The sequence below is a fragment of the Stegastes partitus genome, unplaced genomic scaffold (genome assembly GCF_000690725.1).
Source record: "Stegastes partitus isolate 25-593 unplaced genomic scaffold, Stegastes_partitus-1.0.2 Scaffold2481, whole genome shotgun sequence".
NCBI classification, from domain to species: domain Eukaryota; kingdom Metazoa; phylum Chordata; class Actinopteri; family Pomacentridae; genus Stegastes; species Stegastes partitus.
Window position 1 is genome coordinate 1,109 of NW_007580212.1, and position 22,039 is coordinate 23,147.

A 22,039-nucleotide genomic window follows, 5' to 3' on the forward strand; every position below is an offset into this window, starting at 1 on the left:
AAAACTCCATTATTCATAAATGTAAGTTGCCATTAATGGAACATGAGAGGAGTAACTTACTTTGATATATAATAGAACATATTCAGCATTTAGAATTGGTCAAATCAAATGATATTGACAAAAACATGCTGGCATTAAAGTTTACTGTATTTTTTCATAATTCCAATTGCCGTTTTTTAAAGACTTGTAGTTACTTATTTTTTGTAATTTTCTTATATCAGCCTGATTACTAGTAATCTGTTCCTACCCAACCCTTACAGTGGTGGAAGATGTAATTCTTGAAGTGACAGATGACGAGGTCAGTCCTGACAGCGTTTCAGAGCGAGGTATGTTTCATGATAAAATCTATTGTGATCAATGCTTAGGTTTGTTTCTGCTTAACAAATATGGTCAAGGTGAGACCCCTTTATGTCCCTGACTGTCTGACTATTGTCACAAAAATAACATTTAAGCAAAAGACGGGCATCGAATTGCAAGAAGATTTTGAAAATGTGGGTTTGGTTGTGATTTTCCCATGCTTGTTACTAGGGCTAGCTGGTATATTGAGTATGTTTGTCATAATTCAGTATGAACTAATATGCAATATAGCAGATTACCGTATTCGAGTCATATTCAAGTTTTCACTGTTTTCACTGGTTGCTGCTGAGGGCCTGATTCGTAACCTCACGATACAGTCAAACACTCGTATCATTTACCTCTAGTGTTGTTTACTTGATTGGTGACACTCACTGCTCAGCCATGACCAATAAACTAATTACCAGCACTTTAAATTAAATACGAGACAGACCAAAGGAAATCTTCATGACCTTTTACCGCTGGGAGGATTTGTCAACTGGCAGACATCCATTCTAACAGGAGAGCACGACATTTGTCACAATATTGAAATTTCAGACAACTTTGTCATTTAAACGAAATGTTTATTTTGCCGTGTGACATCACAAAGAAGAAACCAGAAATGGACCACTCTTATCTTTTGCAGATACAAACCAAATACCAGCTTTTTCTTATCATGCAATTAGACAAACCCCTCCCTGTGCTTTCCTCAGTCAGCCCTCGTATTTCACCACATTAACAACGTAACAGCATGCAGTCAAAGAGAACCAAGCACACATCACACGCCCTGCGTCACTACTCCACTGTGTTGACCAATCTTTTGTTGTTAAGTGTGAAAATAGATCCAGCTGCTGTGTTTTCATTTGGCTGTTATTTTGTGCTTTAAAAAGAACATTCCATCTTTGGCGTGTTCTCCATCCTCTAATCTGAAATCGGGTCACTATGCTGACTGTCACACGTGACTTTTGCATTTTTATAGTTATAGATTTGTGAAGAAGAAAAAACTCTCTTGAAGCTTGCGACTTTAAACCAGCTCTCTTTGGCATCTTATGAGGCTTATCTTAAACTGGACTGACATGTCTCATAAAGTGCTTTGTCAAAACCACCTGCAGAATGTTCTGCACATGAATAAAAACATGCTTTTATTTGATGTCACAGAGCAGAGCAACCCCACGCAGGATCCAGTGGTCTGGTGGCTGGATGGTCGGTAACACCACTGCTGTGATGTAGTTCAGGTCTGTGCGTCTTGGTTTCTTGTAAATGGGGCAGACGTAAAGCTTGGGATCCACAGGGTCAGTGGAGTTGACAGCAAACATGTGGATGACAGGCATGGGTGTGAACAGCTTTTTTGGTGAGGACTCCATGAGATGGATGTTCTTCCTGTTCCAGCCGGCGCCGTCCAGGAACAAACCATAGACATAAACTCCCTCCTGTTAAGGAAAAGTGGTTGGTGACAGAAACATTATATTTCTGTGCCTTCCTTAAAGAAAAAACATCGATTGTTTCATCATCTCACATTCAGTGTGAGCACAACGCTGCTGTTCGACTCACTGTTGGTGAGGCTGTGATGTCCTCCTGCGTCTGCTTCAGCACTTTGTTGTTCAGCGTGACTGTGTCCAGAGCCCAGCCTTTGTTTGCTCGAGTTACTTCTTGTCTCATAGCTGTTAAAAACCCTGCAAACATCCATGTGGGAAATGTATAAGTCTGATGCAGTTCATCCTCAACCAGGCTCATTTCATTTCACTGATTTCAGCCTCGTCGGTCCTCTGTCCTCCTGCCCGTGATCCACAAATCAATCTTGGTGCATCATAAAAAAGGACATCTCAAGTCTTACAATGCATGTCGAGGAAAGAGAACCAGGGATGAAGGAGGCTTGCTGCAGGAGCATGCACAGGTGCTGTGTCGGCAGCAGGACGAACAAATGTGTGTACATGATATACACATCACTCAGTGTTCATATAGAACTATTTTGTGTTCCCATCTGTCTTACACTCCACTCTGCACGTGTGTGTTAAATAAACAATTCAAATGTATGACGTCTGTACATTTCTGTCACATTCTGCCGTGCTGTGACTTAAATTATTAGTGAATATATGTATAGCAAGTTATCATGAACACTGTTCTGCTCGTATGACAGAGATTATAAGACGACACAGTGGGAGGTAATAATAAAACCACAGACAGGGCAGCTGTCTACACGGTATATTGAAGCAACTTCGCTTTAAACTGACGGCCCTGAGGTGAGGATGTCTCACTTTGTTGAAAACTTGTTGCCTTGACTCCTCTCTCTTCCCTCCTCTGCTCCAGTCTCTGGTGGGAGGGGCTAAGACACGAGGAGAGGAGTCAAGGAAGGCAATCGAGGATGTTCAGTTTGTGAAATTAGATGAGAGGGTGACATCTGCTGGAGGTCTTCATTTTAGCACGGGGTGTCCAATCCTGGTCCTCGAGGGCCACAGTCCTGCATGTTTTAGATGCTTCCCTCTTCCAACACACCTGATTCAAATGATCAGGATCGTGATCAGGCTTCTACAGAGCTTGATGATGAGCTGATCATATGAATCAGGTGTGTTGGAAGAGGAAAACATCTAAAACATGCTGGATAGGGGCTCTCGAGGACCAGGATTGGGCACCCCTGTTTTAGCACATTTGATCCCTGACACACAAAACACACCTCCATCACTTGGGATGAGTCTACTGGGATTTAAGCTCAAGTGACTTAAAGTTGGAATGTACATGGAACATGGAAATAAAATAAAAGTCTGTTATATTCAAGCCCAAATGTGTTCAAACAATGCTGGTTAAGCCTATCGGCGCCCGGTGAATCTCTCTCACTCAGGGTGAAGGCAGGTTCACCTGGACAGGTCACCAGTCTATCACAGGGCTACACTTAGAGACAGACAACCAAGCACACTCACATTCACACCTACGGACAATTTAGAATCACCAATTAACCTCAACATGTTTCTGGACTGTGGGAGGAAGCCGGAGAACCCGGAGAGAACCCACGCTGCACGGGGAGAACATGGAGGCTGCACGCAGAAAGACCCCGGTGCCCCCACCGGGCCGTGAACCGGCAGCCTTCTTGCTGCGAGGTGCTAACCACCGTTCCACCTTGCAGCCCCTTTTACTGCACAGTATCTAAATTTTAAATCTGGTTTCATTGACAACATTCCTGCACTTGCACTCTGGTAGCAGCAATGGCTGACTTGCCAGAACTGAAAAAGGGAAGCAAGCATCGTAATAGACTGAGTGAGTGTGATAGGACCTACGCTGGAAAACACATTTGTGTTGCAGACATTACACAAAACTTGATATTTAGCTGATTACAGTCTAAAACGTGAAAGCAACACATATATCATGATCATTTGTGTAGTTACTCTTTCTGCCAGGAGGGGGCAGACAAACGTTTGATGCTGCAGGTGACACCTCCAGTCCAGTGTGTCTTCCTTGGTGTAAAATAGTCTTAAAATGCCTTATTCTACAAAAACTCGTGACTCACCCTGTGGGTTAAAGAAGCCCGTCATCCAAAAGGTTTTGGGTCTTCCTCCAAACACCCAACTGTAAAACTGTTTGTTTCTCTCCAGCAGCTCAGTAAACCAAAAACCCAGAGTAGAAGACTCCCAGGAGATTCTCCTCCACAAGTTTGGCACACGGGCATCAAAAATGTTGTCCAGGGCATCACGGAGGTTCTAGGAGCAAAGTAAAAATCAGTAGCTTCACAGTATTTCAGGAAAATCTGATTTTACAAGATGGTTTGATCAGAATATTTTCAGATTGAAATTAAATGTTACAATTTCAGCATAATTGTGAGAAAAACTGTTGAACTGAATTACAGGCAGGTACTGTAGCATTTTAGGAGGCAAACATGACCGTGTGAGTAACTGATGGATCAGTGATCTGACCTCGCTCATTATGATAGTGCCATCAATGGCCAGCTTCAGGTCAGTCAGACTAGTGCGCACCACACTGATGACCCTTTGCATTCGATCCACCTCCTGACCCAGGAAGACGTTCATTGGGTTCAGAGCGCCCATCTTCAACAGCCTGGCTTTGACCTTGAACCCATCAAAGCTGCCAAGTTTAGATTTTGATGGATGCAAACATTGGTGACTCATGTTGCGATGATCAAACTGACCTCATGTGGCACATAATCAGGAGGCAGCTTCTCCAACATGTCCTCTGCTATGCTGTAAACAATGGACTCCCGAGTAGCTCCTGACCCTCCTCCACTTTCTTTGGGCTGAATATTTGTGATTATGTCTAACGCTTCAGCAGATGTATTTGTCTGATACCTAATCAACGCTCAATACAAAGCAGAAAGTCAACGTGAGCAACACCATCAGTGTAAGCACAGTATTTATATCATTACCAAACTGAATGCTTCATAATGATCACAGTCTATTCTTACGTAATGTCAGCATTAGGATGCAGCCCCAGTGCTTGGGGAGAGTCCACAATGGGCAGGTTCTGAATATACTCCATGTACTCCTCCACTGTCTTGCACACAGGAATTTTGTAGCCCGTGTAAAAGCAGAACGACGGATCAAACATTTTCTTGCTGAACCACACCTGCAATGAAAAGCATCCAATCTCATGTTGTGTCACAATAAATACTAATTTTCACAGTGTCACACACAAACAAAGACAAAATAGCAATGATTACGCGAGCAAAACACTTCAGCAGGCGTTTGTCGTAGTCATCTGTAACCCTTCCTCCATATTGCACCTCAGCTAGCATGTAGCGCACAGTCACCCATGACACGTCCTGGGGAGAAAACGTACAAACTGGTCAGTCAGGCAATGACAAGTACATTTTATACCAGTCTTGCTAAATCCTCACCATTCTGGGGCCACGGTCATCCAAGTGCTGTTCAACAAACTCAACACTTGAAGTGAAATCAGCAGAGTTGAACTCATAAGGGATGTTCCAACCCAATGGGCCAAATTTGCGTCGTTCCTTAAAAAGGCAGCAATAAAAAAAAAAAGACTACATGTAAAATCACATCAGGGAGAATCAAATAATAATATAGAACAACACTCTGCTTATCAGGACTGTCTTGGAAAGAAACTCAGGAACGTAAGATAACTTTGTGATGATTAAGTTGTTTAGTTTAGATGTGCTGTTGTGAACAAATAAGCACACCTTGCCACTGATGACTTAATTATGAACGGCTATAGTGAAAACAAACTTGTTTGTAAGTTCTTAGGTTATCATTTATTCATATCCTAATCATCCATCCATCCATCATCTCTACACCTTAATCCTCACTAGGGTCATGGGGGGCTGGAGTCTATCCCAGCTGACTCAGGGTGAAGGCTGGTTCACCTGGACAGGTCACCAGTCTATCACAGGGCCACACTTAGAGACAGACAACCAAGCACACTCACATTCACACCTACGGACAATTTAGAATCACCAATTAACCTCAACATGTTTCTGGACTGTGGGAGGAAGCCGGAGAACCTGGAGAGAACCCACGCTGCAGGGGGAGAACATGGAGACTCCACGCAGAAAGATCCCGGGTGTCCTCACCGGGACGTGAACCGGCGACCTTCTAGCTGCGAGACAACGGTGCTAATCACGGCTCCACCTAATCATCTACTTAAAGGTTTATTCACTTTTAGAGAAATTAAATGCAGATGTGTTTTGGATCAAAGCTCACCACTGCTTTCAGTATTGGGATGTGTGTGTTCCATAAGTAGGGTCAAAAATAGAGAACTCAAGGCCTTAAAAGCTCATTTGCTGCATGTCCTTCCCCCGCTCTTATCCCCTTGATTCACTGTCCTATCCAGTAAAAGCAACAAAAAAAAAAGCCTGAAAAATAATCTTAAAAAAAAAAAAGCACGTTAAAGCGTTTTCCTGTCACACTATACATAAGCTGTCCCTCTTGGACGTCTCTTTGAAAGAGATGCTGGACAAATTCTGCCTTTATCTGCAATGCACTGGCATACATTTACCAACAAACAGCAACGTGTTGTATTTGTCAGGAGTCAGAGCAATATTTCCAAGACACTATCAGATGAAGTAGGCCATCACAACAAGAGAAGAATAAATACACCAGATGATCATATGAATCACTCTGAGACTTCAACACCAAACTACAAACTATTTTTATCCACCACCATGTCTAATATCCTTATATTCACTATTTTTAATAAGGAATTGTGTTAAATGTAAATTCTAGTGTTAAATTTCACTTTTGTAGGTCAAGTATTTGCTGTTTGCACAACATGTGTTGTAGTTACCATAAAATGACATGACTTAAGTTCTAATTCATTGAGTAAACTCCAAATAATAACGAAAATGGAGGATTATCAAATTTAGTAGGGTTATCTCAGACTTCCTTTCTATATTTTACTCTGTTCCTGATCGGAATTGTGAAAGCTCCTCAGTACCTGCACAGCACTGTGGAGAAAGGCCACGCTGTAGAGCAAAGGCTTCCACGAGGGCAGGTTTCTGACTTCTAGCCGGCTCTGTGAAATTCCTGCAAATGTCCGTTTCAGTCCCGCTCGTATTCCCTGGGGTGGATCGTTGGTAAATTTGATTGAAGACTAGAGGTAGAGAGGTAAGAGACGTTCAGATGTGAGCTTGCACATGTTCTGCAGAGGTTAGGTCAGGATGCAAAGCAACACGTGAAGTAACACATTTTAACAACTTGCTGTACATAAAGCGTTGTAAAGTGTCACCTGTAGGAGTGTGATAGAAAACTGATGGTGTGGTTCTGTGGTGATCCACACTCTGAACGCATCATGAATGGCCTCTGCAGTTGTGATTGTTTCCAGAAGCTCGTCCATAAACTCCAAGCCCAGATGACAATTCTGTAGAAGGACCCAACCTCCCTGCACATATCGAGATACAGAGACCATACATCAGAGGAAATAATCAGCCAATTCATCTGGCTGGCTAAAGAACTCGGGGCTATATTTCTACTTTCATTTAAGAGTGACGTCCATCAATTTGAGTGCATGTTTTCTTTCCATGTAAGTCAGCTTGTGTGCCAGAAAGTAATTGCCATTTAAGATATTTGAAGTAGAGCACTTGTAAACTGCATGATTTATAAATTCATTACACGTACGCACACTCCCCCCCCATCTTCTCCACTTACTGCCACAAATGTTTTGAGCAAACCTGCACACGAACTGGAACTATCGGAGTGTGAGGGCAGAGTTTTGAAAGTAAGCATTAAAATATATGAATGCAAAAACCTGCAGAAATCATGCTCTCGCATTAAAGGAACATGCTCTTGAGTAAATATATCCGTGTACTCCTATATAAAACCACACATTTGTGCAACCTGCTGTTTCATTAACTTATGTTAACACCTGTGTCATTGATGTCTGAACAAGCTTCCTTGCGTGGACCTCTTGCCCTTGTCCCATGGATATTGCTCTGCATTCTATTAGACAAAACAATGGAATGACATGACGTCTTCAGAGTTAAGACAAGACACTAAAAATTGCAAAGTTAACAGGGAGCCAAATTCACCAAGGTTAAGCTTCTTAGCTAAGGCTTCAATTTGCTGAGTGGGATCCGAGCCCATAGAGAGGAAGCAGATTAGAGGGGTGCGAGGGTCACTTTCTGCCCATGTGTTGTGAAGGTTCAGGATGACAGGCTCAGCAAACCTCATGCCCATAGAATCGGCCACATACTTTCTGGCCTGAGATAAAGTACGGTCAGGGCACCAAGATCTGTGTAGGAAAAGGCTCGTAAGATTATTGCGTTATATAATATTGCATGTTTGAACACATACGCTATATCTCATCAGCAGGATCTAACCTTATCAACAAAAGTTTATGAAAGACATCGAGAGAGTTGTATCCATCTGGAATGACACCTTCTTCCGGTGCATCAAGACTGAGCCATGCTTTCCAGTGTTTTCCGCTTTGAAACACCTACAAAACATGCCAGTAGCAACGCTGTATAAGTATACGTTATTAGAGAATTCAGATGTATGATTCACAAAACTTCAGCTCACCTGGTCTACAATGTTATTGAACTGTGGCAATTTGTTGAGTTCCACCAGGTTTAGCCATACCATATCTGGGATCCAACCAAATGGCTTTTGGGGGCAGGCCTTCAGGTCAAGAGCTGCACCACCTATTTGTATAATCAAAAAACTTATCATGTTTCAACAGAACAAAAAGGCACATTCAATATTCCTGCCACTGATGATAACTTTACCTTTAATAAGAATCTGAAATTTGTTGTGCCCTATTTTGTTACTCTGTAAGTCAATCTTGAGCGCCAGCAGGAGTGTGAAGATGAACTTGTGGTTTTCATACAGGCCTCTGACTGTGTATCGGAACACCTCAAACGTCAGATAGTCAATGATGTTCGCAATTCGTTCCTGAGTTTTAGGAGACTTTTCAGATCTGTGAAAACACATTCATGATAATAATAGCAAACAGTGAGGTGTCCCACATACAGAAAGTGCAACTTTGTGTCCTGAGATGGTAAAAGGACAAGGTGAAGGCCACAGATAGGTTATAGTCTTATTCTCGCTCTGTAGACAAATTTGCAGGTAATTAGAGTAAGCCAGTAAGGTACAAATGCTACTATGGCCCCATGTGTCATTCTTAAAACCAGCACCACTATTGTGCAGATATACAGTATTTCTTCAGCAAGTTCTGATGAAAGCATACCTTTCCAGTGACAGATCGAATATTTTGCAGAACTGACTCAGAGAAGTCTGGTACATGACATTGACCATGCTCATCTCCGTGATAAGGAAGTAAAGGATGCTGCCTCGAGAGGCAACGGGACGATATTCCGCTGCAGCAAGACTGATCTTCACCTTCGCGTCTGCTGCAACACTGAGCTTTGCACTAACTTCTGCAGCAGTTTGCTTTGTTGTACTCAGAATGCCAATCATGGAGTCATCATCAACCAAGGAACCTTCAATCACAAAAACAGAACCACTTTTAAAATGAAATTATATTTGAAAAAAAAAAAAACACCTACCAGCTTTGAAGAAATTAGTATGGGCCAAAAGCAAACACTGTAGTACCTTTTGTGCTGCTGAGTTTGTACAGCAAATTTTCTTCCAGCTCTTGCATCTTTCTCTTATTGTCCGTTACCTCCTCGATTAGCTTCAGTCTTTCTGCCTCTAGTTCCTGTTTAAAGAAGTGAAATAATTCAGTGTAAAATTCATGTGCGACCCAAGGGACCATCAATATTTCAAGCTACATACTGTAATAACAAAGCCCCCAAAACTCTCATTGTTAATACAACTGTTGTCAGAATTCTTTTTTTTTTTTTTACCACTGATTGAGGTCAATGTTTGGGAAGACTGTTTTACACATGAAAAAAATAGACACTGACATGTTTCTCTTTGAGGATGACACGACCAAGAAGCTGGTCCTCCAATCCGGTCATGTTCACAGTGAAATCAATGATCGACGTCTTGGCGCTGACTTCTGGGCTATATGCTGGATTAGACAGCGTGGTGGTGATATAGAGCTGGAAGCCATCCATTACGTTTACCTCTTTGTCTCCAACTTTAACCTAAATCAGACAAATCCAAGAACTTAGTAAGTACACATTTTAACAGCGTATTGTTGAATTCAAATGGTTATGACAGCGATGACCTTAAAACTGGTTCCAGATTTGATGAAGTTTTTCTCCAGGACATTGTCAAGGGCTGGATCCAGCTCCTCACATATATCTTCAATAAGCAGGGGGCGTCCCAAGGAAAGACAGTCTTCCAAGTGAGTACGAAAGAACTTGTGATTGAGAGATGTGACCTGAATGAGAGATCACAGGTAACTTCCATAACATGCATCACAAACAACAACTAAGCTTGGTGAAGATGGCACGACTTATTTGCATTTGACACTGTACTTGAAGTGCATTTTCGTTTTCTTTTTTCTTAATCCAAGCCTTTCCCTGAATCTGGGGGTCAATCAGGAGGGGATATCTTGTGGCTTTGGTAACGATGATGCCATTCTGCACCGACAAGTCATCTGTAGGAAGTCCTTGAAGGTTCCACATACTTATCTTGATTAGAAACAGGATAACACAATATTTAATTATTTATTGTGCTGCTAGTAGTGACATAAAATTTAGATGAGGTTTGTATTGTTCTTACAGTGGGAGGGTCCACGAGGGAAGAAATGATGTTGAGCTTTTCTGTAAAAGGGATTTTTTTGCTCCTGAGCTCTGCCTCCCAGATGTCCTTCAACAACAGGTCACGGAAACTCTGGTTGAAAGGCCCACAGTAGGACAAGAAGCCAGTGAGCTGGAGCACATCACCTACAAGTCTGCCAAGACGAGCAAAAACAATTAGACTCATTGAAATATTATCATGTATATTACATTTCACATCTGTCCTGAAAGAGTCAGACCTTAATAATATACATTCCTCCTAAACTCTGAGCATGCTATTTTTGAAATACAGTTTTCTTTGTAACTTGCCTGTTTATCTGCCATTTAAATTCTTTACTTTGTTCTGTCCAGCGAATTTTCTCTCCACTTAGTCCATCAATAAGTGTAGATGCAGCCTGCATTTTATTCTTACACATTTCAGCATCATCCAACAAGTCCTGAAAACAGAATAGATTAAGTGATCTACGATGTCTACATGAAGATAAATACAGCGTTAAAACTTAGGATGTCCCAATGGTTGGCTGAAGCAGTTTTTAACTGATTGGTACCACCATGAGCCCGATCACACATGTTCGCTGACCATTAAGTGTCACGAAAACTTTGTCACTCTCACAATTAACTCAGCTTGCCAACATGGCCAACAAGTGCTCACCTCCTTTGGTATGAAACAGGAAGAGGTCGCAACTAGTGGCGCAACCAGGTATCAGTTTGGGACTCATTATTGGTATTAACACAAAATAATAAATGACTCAGAGCAAAAAAAATAAATCACTGGGACATCCCTAATTGAAAGTTGTCATAAGGGTGAATCACACCTGTTTCTCTTTCATAGCAGCATCACATTTGGCCTTCACTTCATCAAACTCTGCTTGCTTTTCAGCCAGCTGAGCCTCAGCCTTGGATAACTCCTCATTAGCCCCTCTTAGCCGGTTTTCTTGAATGACTAGATTAGCCTGGACACATACAAAAGACACTAAGGTTCAGAAAACCACATCGGGTACAACAGATGTCCAAAAAATTGTAAGCATTTTCTTTATCATGAAGACACTGCCTTTAGTTGTATATTTGTCTATCTGTCCAGTTTTTAAAATAATGCAACACACAAAGACAGGATTCCTAAACTATTCACCCAAAATGGATGTAAAAACTCCTAAACAGACTGAAAGCACAAAGGTTTATATTGCAATGTTAAAGTAGAACAGTCACTTATTCCTGCAAAAAATATGAACTTGTCATGACGAACATCAACTTTACCTTGAGTGGCAGGACTTCTTTGTTAATGCCAAAGAATACGGCCATAGCCCGGGTCCATGCTAGCAAACCAGCAACATTACCACACACTTTCTTGGCGTTTTCCATTGTGTAATCCTCCATGTCAAAGTAGACCTGCAGCAGTTCTACTACTTCTTCATTTATTTTATCTTTTTGGAACTGCTGAAGAGATGTCATGAAACCAGCACCACTCATAAGCTAAAGATGGGAGGAAAGCAAGAAGGAGCTATAAATAACTTAACTCTTGTTTTGAAATCTGAGATTCTGGAGAAAGATTATTATGTAGCTGGATTGCATGTGTCACATTCACCCTCCCTCTCCCCATCTTGCACACAAGCTTAAATTGTGTTGTGTGGATCAATCTGAGTCACATTGTTTGTCACATTTACAAATCCAAGACTGTACACAATCACATCACACACAAAACAGCTGACTATTTGAGATTTGACAAAAAACACATTTGTTTACAACTGTTGGTTTCACACTATTGTTAACTGTAACACATGTGCACACTGAAACTGATATACAGACATCATGTATCTCTATATGGAGTCACAGAAAGTCCTCATGAAGTAAAGGCTGTGAGAAACTTCAGAGAAAAGATCTCGTTACCTTCCCTGCTTCTCCCCATGATGGCTTGAGACAGTTCCGTTCCCGATCAATAGAGACAGAATCTAACTTCTTTTGAAACAAAAGCAAGCAGCAGTCCATAATCCTCATGATCAAATGTGGAGGCTTGGATAGTTTTCTCACAGTGGCAATGTCAGATGGCTTGATGGTCTGTAGAATTATTTTAACATCATAAAAATATATATAATGCAGTACAGTATACAGTATATGGTATAAATACACAAAGATATTCAAAAAAAGTGACAGAGATCCTACATTCAGTGCAGCTTTAGCCTCTTCTAAAGCTGGCTTTGCAGCCTCCAGTTTTTCCTCTGCAACAGCTTTCTCTTTCTCAATGCCACACACAAGTTTCTGGGCTTTATCCTTCACAACCTGGACCTCATTCTTCACAACTGTAGCAGCTTCAGCACTGACTGTCACTTCTGCCACCACCTATGTAAATGCAAAAACAAATGTGGCATGTGGGATGTGCAACATAAGTGCCAGTAAGCGCTGACTTTTCAGCCACGTGCTTTACAGACACATTCATGTTCTTATTCTGGTGGGTTTTTTTTGCCTTATGACCAATATGTGTCACACTTGCCACAACATTTTATGATTTTATGTTCACAGTGTAAATTCTGTTTGGAGAAATGTTACACAGACAGCCCATCTACCATCCCATACACATACAGTTCACATTCCTATTTTTTGCAGGGTGACTGGAGGCTGTGTCCTTTACCTTGTCAGCTTTGGCAGATGCTATCTCAAGCTCTTTTTCCTTGACTTTAAGATCTTTCGATAGTTGGTCCACAGACTGACTAGCCTCCATCAGTTTGTCCAACCCTGGAGATCAGTAACATCTTGTAAAACCCTTCACCTGACTAGACCTTGCAGAGTTGTGCATACATGTCCTCTTAATAGCATGTCATTGTCTTGCTGTTCAACTTCCTTACCAACGTTCATGCGCTCTGCCATTGTGTTGATGTAGTTGTACTTTTCAGTGTACAACGTTTTGTAACCGTTGATAAACGCGAGGTACGATTTAGGAGTGACGTAAGTTCTTCTTCGGAACCTGAAAGACAAAACAGCTTGCAACTCGTTCATTCATGTAGAAAACTGCATGTTTCTGACCTGAAAATGTAAGAATAGATTTTTTAAAACAAGAGTTAAAGGTGATTTGTGTGTCATACCTTTCAAAGTAGCTGTCACATGTCTGAGATACTTTGCTATGATATGTTCCCATGGCAGTCACCACAGATGCTTTTACTTTAGCAGAGCAAACGATATTAAATTCAGACAAGAAACAGTTGGACACAGCCACCAGAGCCTCAGTGGGCCAAGGGGTGAACCAGTCCATTGTGCAGCCAGAAATTAGCCCGGGAAACTTCAGAGCTCTGGAGCGAAACTTCTGCCCCAGCTATCAAGGAGAGCAGACAAAATATAATGGTTATGAGAATGTCCACTTATGCAGAGGTAGCTTAGTGTACGTGCAATGAAACAGTAAAAATGACAACGGAAACAATACATAAATAAATAAAGAGGAAGAAAACACACAATGAAACCAACTTTCAGTTCACTGCTTTTGCGTAACGAATATCCAAAGTTTTAACTTACCGGCGACAAGCAAAGAACAACATGCAGATTCTTTCTTGACCGGGATATGAAGTAATCATAAAGGTTGTCAAAAGTAGGTGGAATGCGAGGACACTCCTTTTTCATTGCTGGGATCAGGTTTTGGGTTATCTCTTGTATTTCATCTTTAGCAAACAGATTGGAGACCTGCACACAATTCACTGACAGTCAGGGACTGCAAAGGCTTTTAATTTAAGATCTAAACTTCTGTCTGACCTCTGTTTCTGTTACATAGGGATTATTTCAGGATGTTTAAATTAATATAAATTTGACAGTTCTCAACTGCACTATGTAAGTGCAGACTTGGTTGGTTTGGGAAACCAACTGGGTCTTTAAAGGTATCAAAGATGTTTTATCTTTAAAAGTCCTCACCTCTCCAGAAGAAAGAACATTGTTGAGGTACTCAAGGAAGGCCTCATCCTTGATCTCATTGTCAGTAAAGATGAAGGTGATGCCTTTTCCCTCTGCCCCAGCTGTTTTATACAACAACTTCAGGTCATCCATGAAATTACTCATGTTGTATGTTCTGATAAGAAAACAAATATTAGTTTAAAATAAAAAACCTAAAACTGTCACTTACACTATGACTACTGTGAAACAATTAGAATCATCTGGTTCTAACGTACAAACAGCGCATGGCTTCATGGGGGACTCATTCCTTTGTTTTGAAAAGCCAGTCCTGTGCTTCTCTGTGTGTCTTAAATGACAAGCACCCTGATATTAATGTATTAGGAGTGTGTCACCATCAATCAAGGCCTTCAATGATTAATCTTTTTTTCATTGTTATCAAGCACAAAAAACAGGCGCACTAGCTTGATTAACTGTTACTCTTCATCATCCCTGTGGGATGACTAAACTATTTCACCAGTCATCCAAATGTCAGTGGGGAAAAAGTGAATCCGTACGGGTTAATAACAGGTTATTGGCATTTGGTTATTCTGCAACATAAAATGTTTCAAAATACAACTTTACCTGTAAACACCACAGTTAACCAAAATTAGGCAAGATGCTCATATCATGTTGGTCAGTTTAATTAAATAAATTATATTGTTCTATAATGTATGTATACTACGTTCCACCCTCTTGTTTTTTCACTAATGTCTACGGCAGTTCTCTGTTTTTTCTATCCTTACCTGGTCAGTGTGATCTGGAAGATGCTGTATCCAGCGATGTATGAGGCTAGGCGGGTCAGGCTCTGTTTCCCTGATCCTCCCACTCCCACAAGCAGAGCATTTCCATTGTCAGTTCGAATGATTCGTGAGATCTAAAGCAAGGCAAATCTCAATAAAAAAACATGACCTATAGCTGACTCTAAAAGACATGTATCAGTTCAGACTGACTTCTAGCCTGACCTTGACAAGATGTGTCATTGCATCTTTGAAGAAAACCAGATCCAGGCTGGAGCCTCTTACACACTCATTGTGCTGAGCCTGATATGTCATCAGCTTCTTTGACAAGAATTCAAAATTTGGCACCTGGAAGAATCTTGGTTAGCTCAGAGTATGGTTAAAAAAAAGAAAAATCTACATCAGATTTCTGCAACACAAACATCATACAGTGGTCTAAATATCACTTTCATACCAATTCATAAATTTTAGGGGCATCAAAACAGGCATCGTCCTCTTCTTCTCCTGTTGGCTCGGGTGCATCTCGGAGGAAGTCCACAAAATATGGCTCAGGATGAAGTTCTGGGACAAGTTTCGGGTCAACATGCTCTCGGATCACACGAGATACAGCGTTCTCAAACCAGTCTCTGTCCTCATAGCAAACAAACCTACAGTAACACAATGTCTGAGTTAGCCATGTTGCCTTCTGTGTTGTACTTATTAGGAGATTTACTGCATTCAAGCACAGTACCTGTCTGCAATCACCCTTGTACATTCACTCTTGAAAAGAGCCAAATAAGTGGGGACATCATCACACTCTTCTGCCTTAATGTTCAACATGCCTTGCCAGATCCTGGACAAGTCTCTCAAATTGAAGATGTAGTGGAACTTTGATGGTGTCGGAAGCATTTTTGCCTTCAATGAGAAATCATCAGAATCATGTTGTCATTATTAAACCTACCCCTGTGACCAGTTCTGCGTCACTATCGAAGTATTTACCTTTGTCCACTGCCATAAAATCCTCCCAGCAGACACAAGGCACTTAACCATATCTGTTATTATAGGTTTGAAGCTCCTGCATGCATGGAAATATCCACAGCCAATTACACCTACAGAGAAAGAACATGGAAACTGTTCAACTGTTAAACACAACCTACAGTAAGTACATGAAAAAAAAAAACATTTAGAGAGCTACCAAATATTTTATCAATGGAGATGTTGGATGGCAGAGTACAGTTAAACACAGTAAACTGTCTCTTCAGCCGTTGTGGGATGTCGTTTCTCCCGCCACCAGGGTGGATCATGGCAGCCAGTATCTGGACATCCTCCATGTTGATGAAATCCCCTGGTTTGTCCAGATTGTACATGCCTTTCATTTCCATCATCTGACGGACAATCTCGTTGGTGATCTGGTTGAACAGTCACACGCGGTTACTCAGACTGAACTGATTAAACATTGAATAGTAAATATATTGTGAATATAAATATATATATATAAACACCTGATCTCCCCAGTCATTGATAACAGGCATGCTGATATCATCAATGAAGACTGTCATCCTGCGTCCTCCTGGGGGTCCGTAAGTATTGCCAATTCTTTTCTCAATGTAGCTTTCCACTGTTCGCTGTGTATAGAAAGAGTTTGCAAAAAAAAAGAGAAAACTAACAGAGAACTTTACAAAGCCAAACATGGAGAAGATTTTAAAGCATATATTTTACCTGAAACATCACAGGTTCTGTTGCAGATGAGAAGTTCAGGGACTTGAACAGGTCTGTTTCAGGATCATATTTTTTTGTGTAGCCTTTTATCATCACCGTCTTAGCGGTTCCTTGTTCACCAATAAGCAACACAGCCTGCATATAAACAACATTTATCTGTCACACACGTACCTACCAAGCAAAATGGGAAATATTTTTTAATAGAAAATATGTATTTTAAAAGAGACGAGATCACCTTGCGTTGCTTGGCAATAGTCTCCAGCAAGAAAGAGGTTCTTGTGTTATCCACATTTGGCACAAGGATGGAGTTGTAGTCTGGCACGTGGTCAGTCGGATACTCATATTCTCTCACATGGTTGTTCCAATGACACCATTCACCTGAAAAAGAAAAGAAAAAAAAGTTATAGTGCATATCTGTAAACAATCAATAAATTACTTATTTTAAAAATTCAGAAAAACAGCAAAGAGGTGATATTTTAAATATAAAATGACCATACCATTCGTGCTGACCATGTACTCAAACATAGTCTCTCCTGGCTTTGTCTGAGGCACATCGATGCTGCTGTCATGACCTCTGATGTAGACCTCCAGCTTGTCTCTATCCTCTAACTCCAGAAGAGCTCCCAGGCTCCACATCAGACAGAAGACAAAGAGGCGCTCAAGATGTTTGCTGCCAGCAAAGTCTATTTCCTTTGCTGGAAGGAGGCCCTCCAGCAGATTTATGGACTGAAAGTGCGACATAATTTGACAATTCAGCTTTTCAAAAAAGTTTGGTGGCATCATCTAGCTAATGTTGGTCTTTAGCATTTTTTCAGATACATACCTGCGTTATGTAGTTACACTCCAAAAGCTCCATTTTGGGATTAAGGTTTTGCTTCATGTACACGTAAACATCCTTAAACATCTTGTCATATAGACTTATAATGCTTTTTGTCTCTTTTGCATTGCGCTGCTGAGCCCATCCCTACAACATAAAGACCAGGTTCCATCTCAGCACACCGATGCAAAAACAGGCATTGTTTCTTTTCTGAATACACTTTCTCCAGTGACAATGTATTAAACAACTCTACCTGGAGTATGGGTTCCCAGCTGAGGGCGGATGAGCTCATGAAGACCATCCCCACTCGGGACACAGTAGCAGGGGAGGCATTGTCCATGTTGTGCACCTCAAAAACTAACTTGCAGGATGGTGACATGGTGATTCGGTCGCCATTAGCCAGGGTCAGGGTTTTATTGTCGTCCAGTACAGAGTTCAGGTTTTCGATCCATATGGCGTCCACAGGACCATCCAGCACAATCCATATGAACTCTCCTGAAGTGTATTCATTTCAAATCATAAAGTAGATATTTTTCTCTGCTACATTTTCTGTTACTCTTTCTGTTGTTCAATCTTTTAGTGTCTAAACAACAGACACCCAACACCCCCCACCCTCGACCAACCACTCCCCTATCCCTTTTTTTTTTCAAGTAAACAGAAGCCACTTTTGTCAGGCAGTTGGACTGTACAAACGATAACATGTCCGGTTATTGATGTTACACTTTACTTACTCTGTCTATGTTTTAAAAGTAAACCAGTCATGCAATATTGCTTGGAGGCATTATTTACTATTATTTCTAGATTGCAACAACCTATACTACTGTACATTATTTTATTTTACAATACAATATATTGTTCAGATAATACTTGTTTTTGGTAAGAACCTTTTTCAAATTAAATTAGTTATCATTCATTTTCTTTACAAAAACTTCTTAGTTTGAATTCTGAATGTGTTGTACTGCAAACCTTTCTTAGCTTTGAGTGTCCTTCTCCACAGAGTAGAAAAGATCCCGTCAGTCCAGTCATTGGTGGCAGCATCAAGACGACCAAACATCTGGGAAGCAGTAATTGCTTTGGGGTTCATGCGCATCTCCCTGTGCGGGGTTCCACATTCAGTCATAGAGTGCATGAGAATGTTGATGGCTGTGGTCTTGCCAGCTCCACTTGGTCCCAAAGTCATCAGGCCGTGGCGCACTTGTGAAGACTCATAAAGCTGACGGCGATAGTGACAGTATGGTATCAGTAAGAATGGTAGTTTCCCAACAATAGCTTTCTAACAGGCCGTCAACATGCAGATGAGCTACCTGAACAAGCTTGAGGTTCCATGGTTTGTGGTTGACAAGACCAGCAAGCTCAACTTGATGTGCAACCGCAGCCTGAAGCTTATCATATGTGGTCCCATCTAGCTGGATACCAGGGAATAAGTCATTGATAAGACTGAGGAAGAGGGGCTCATCCTCATCCACCTGAAACATACAGAAAGATTCATAAACACAGTACTGTCTCTGCCCATACAGAGCAATACCTACAATACCAGAATCATTTGATGTTTTATCACTGCCAATCAACACAGACTTTGTGTCGTACCAGTTTTGACAGATTCATGTCACGCAGCACTCTCATAACAATGCTGGACTCGGTGTCATTAGGTCGTGCTCTTTTACAGGCCCCAAGTGTTCTTAACACAGACAGTATGTTCCTCAGGCCAAAGTCATAGTGTACCTGACAAACAGCACATGTTGTGTGTTAGTGGGTCAATATTCATTAAAAAGGAATTGATCAACAAGCACGAGATTCTCACCTGCTTTGTAAGTTGTTCTTCACACAGCTTGTAAAGAACAAAGAATTTCTGGGCTAAGATAACATTGTCATTGAATCCACAACTGGCTAGTTTGACTCTCATGATGATCTGCCAAAGACAACAGCAAAGAAGTGACTGCTAAAGCTAAAATAGAAGGAATGATATTTCTCTTGAGCAAAAATAGTCTTGACCCACCTGCCGATCTGGTACCATCATAGACACTGTTCTGAATTGAACTTTTAGGTTTTCAGGAAGTTCCTGGCGACCTGCATATCCAGGGTTCTAGACATAGAGTGGCAATGTTCTTTCTTAAGTGCATATTAAAGTTTTTCTACTTAGTTGTAATGCGCTTCTTTTAAGACTCTGTGGATTTGTGGATCTTACCATAGTGATAAACAGGCCGAACTCCGGATTCAGAGCCACACAGTCTCCGTCAGTAAAAATGAAAGTGCTTTGGTGTCTCTTGCGTGCTGTCAGAACAATGTAGATCTGTTGAGCAGCAACAGAAAGCACTGGCAGGTCGATTCTGTTGAACTCATCGAAGCAGCCCCACGAGCCTGACTGCGCAAGGCCTGAAAAGAACACATCACGACATAGGTGAAACTGCACACTACGACTTGATGAATTGCTTCATTGCCGGGGATACCTTTATATATCCTGCCAAGTCCCCTGAAGTCCATTTGGTCAGAGCAGTTGAACACAACAACATACTTGCCAAGGCAGCGACCCATGTCTTTGGTGGTTTCAGTCTTTCCGGTACCGGCTGGCCCAGCAGGGGCTCCCCCCATGCTCATGCCCAGAGCTTGGGACAGTGTAATGTAACACCTAGGTTGATAAAAAGCAGTTCTTTGATTCAACCTAAGGATCAAACACCATATGAAAAGTTAAATTAACTGCAGTCACAAAATCAAAAGAATCATTTTTCTTGCCTGTCAGTCAGAGGGGTTATGACCAGACGATCAGTACAGCCCAGGAACTCATTCTGATAAATGAAGTCAACATTAGTAATGGATACGATGACCTTATCCAAAAGATCCTTGAAGTAAAATCTGCTCTGCTTCAACCATTCAAAGTCGTTGACAGACTTTACATGCTTTGTCACCTGAGGACCAAGTGGGACATAAATATGATTGTGATGCATAAATACTGACTACAGTCTGTTCATATTTTTCTTTCTAAATGTTCATGGCAGTAGCTAAAGAAAGATGTAAGAAGTAAAACCTACTAAGTCATTAAATATGTCGCTCTGGTGCACATGAATTGTGACAAGAGTCTCATATTTGACTCTCTCAAATTTGCTGAGGTCATGGGTGGTTTGTTTAATAAGCAAACTGAGCAGATTTAGGAATTTCTTTTTTGTGAAAGGCATGATCTCCTTGTCATCTTGTGCATTTTCTAGGGCCTCTTCTGCATCTCTCGTCCAAAGCATCTGGATTCCTAGCAGGCCCACCTAAAGAAGAAAGATGGAATGTATGGAAAAAATCTATACCACAATACAATATCACACAACCCCATGTACAAGCTTTTGACCTGACATCTATACAAAGGGGCATCCTCATGACATTTACAATCTTGCCATTAAACATTTGTACTAACACCCACACTTCTGTGTTCTGACCTGTGCTTGAAACTTCTGGAGGAAAGAGAGAAGATCAAAGTCTTCATCGTTTATCTCCTGATCTGAAGCTGTGATGACAGAGTGTAATGAGACCTGCTGCTGCAACAACAGCTCCCCAAGCCAGAGCTCCACTGGCCCCTGCGCCATGACAGATTCATTCAGCTGAAACCACAGACAAACATTTACTATATTGTCACATACCTGTGAGCAGTGCTGAAAAGAATGGACTCAATAATACTTTTAAGGTAGTTTAGGCTTTCTAGATGTTTCTATCCTACACAAAACACAAAATGCAGCCATGCAATATGATCTGGTTGTAGATGCAACTCCCCAGTATGAAATGTAATTAAATTCAGCTCCATTTAGACCAGCTCAAAAAAGGCTTCACATTAACAAGTAAATCCACATTATATACAGTGCTTAACAAGTTTACTAGACCACTTGTCATAAAAACGAAAAAATATGAATGTTGTAGAACTCTTTCAAAAACTTACTACAACTAAATAGTCCTTTTTCACACATAATAACCAAAACATGTTGTATTTTGTATGACCTCCTTTGGCACTGACAGCAGCTTGCATTCTGGCTGGTATTGTTTTTATGTACTTTTCGACATTCTCTTTTGTTATTGAGTTCCAAACCGTCTCTAGATGTTCTCACAGACTTGTTTTGCATCTGACATCAAAACGTTCTCCAGCTTCTATGTGGACATAAACACGACGATGCTGACCAAAGAGTTCAAACTTTGACTCGTCCATCCAGAGGACCTTCTTCCAATCATCAACAGCCCTGGCAAATCTGAGGAATTTCTGGATGTTTGCAGGCCTCAAAATCGGTTTCTTAGTAGCTCTTCAAGCCTTGTTCCATCAGTTGTCTGCTTTTGGTTATTCCTGAGACTTGGTCAGACTCATCTCTGCCTGAAGACCAGCAGTGGTCTCCCTTCTGTCTCTAGTACTTACAATCTTAAGATGATTGACATCTGCTTCAGTTAACTTTCGTCTCCTGCCTCTTCCTTGGTGCATTT

General features: G+C 41.2%; 1 protein-coding gene and 1 long non-coding RNA gene across 2 annotated transcripts in view; one reads left to right on the top strand and one right to left on the bottom strand.

The window, feature by feature from the left end:
* Positions 1–328, top strand: part of LOC103375135 (uncharacterized) — a 1,426-nt gene extending 1,098 nt beyond the window's left edge. The window contains exon 3 of the long non-coding RNA XR_521184.1: positions 261–328. This is a non-coding gene — a long non-coding RNA (uncharacterized LOC103375135). The remainder of the gene's footprint in view (positions 1–260) is intronic.
* Positions 329–1,329: 1,001 nt separating this feature from the next.
* The window catches only part of LOC103375136 (dynein heavy chain 8, axonemal), a 37,353-nt gene continuing 16,643 nt past the window's right edge, over positions 1,330–22,039 (bottom strand). The window contains 53 exon segments of the mRNA XM_008305343.1: positions 1,330–1,763; positions 1,885–2,006; positions 3,833–4,022; positions 4,236–4,388; positions 4,469–4,625; positions 4,742–4,902; positions 4,997–5,118; positions 5,188–5,290; positions 6,730–6,885; positions 7,021–7,173; positions 7,657–7,730; positions 7,820–8,022; positions 8,111–8,226; positions 8,310–8,431; positions 8,516–8,706; positions 8,977–9,229; positions 9,342–9,447; positions 9,656–9,838; positions 9,922–10,077; positions 10,175–10,330; positions 10,422–10,593; positions 10,748–10,875; positions 11,254–11,391; positions 11,693–11,908; positions 12,323–12,490; positions 12,596–12,772; positions 13,062–13,165; positions 13,276–13,394; positions 13,513–13,739; positions 13,937–14,101; positions 14,327–14,480; positions 15,088–15,218; positions 15,307–15,429; positions 15,536–15,728; positions 15,812–15,975; positions 16,060–16,169; positions 16,256–16,469; positions 16,563–16,685; positions 16,780–16,914; positions 17,015–17,157; positions 17,277–17,505; positions 17,603–17,743; positions 17,850–18,091; positions 18,563–18,809; positions 18,901–19,062; positions 19,184–19,318; positions 19,398–19,505; positions 19,593–19,679; positions 19,782–19,969; positions 20,044–20,222; positions 20,327–20,499; positions 20,623–20,847; positions 21,016–21,177. Of these exon segments, the coding sequence (XP_008303565.1) occupies positions 1,476–1,763; positions 1,885–2,006; positions 3,833–4,022; positions 4,236–4,388; positions 4,469–4,625; positions 4,742–4,902; positions 4,997–5,118; positions 5,188–5,290; positions 6,730–6,885; positions 7,021–7,173; positions 7,657–7,730; positions 7,820–8,022; positions 8,111–8,226; positions 8,310–8,431; positions 8,516–8,706; positions 8,977–9,229; positions 9,342–9,447; positions 9,656–9,838; positions 9,922–10,077; positions 10,175–10,330; positions 10,422–10,593; positions 10,748–10,875; positions 11,254–11,391; positions 11,693–11,908; positions 12,323–12,490; positions 12,596–12,772; positions 13,062–13,165; positions 13,276–13,394; positions 13,513–13,739; positions 13,937–14,101; positions 14,327–14,480; positions 15,088–15,218; positions 15,307–15,429; positions 15,536–15,728; positions 15,812–15,975; positions 16,060–16,169; positions 16,256–16,469; positions 16,563–16,685; positions 16,780–16,914; positions 17,015–17,157; positions 17,277–17,505; positions 17,603–17,743; positions 17,850–18,091; positions 18,563–18,809; positions 18,901–19,062; positions 19,184–19,318; positions 19,398–19,505; positions 19,593–19,679; positions 19,782–19,969; positions 20,044–20,222; positions 20,327–20,499; positions 20,623–20,847; positions 21,016–21,177 (8,547 nt within the window). The 3' untranslated portion in view covers positions 1,330–1,475.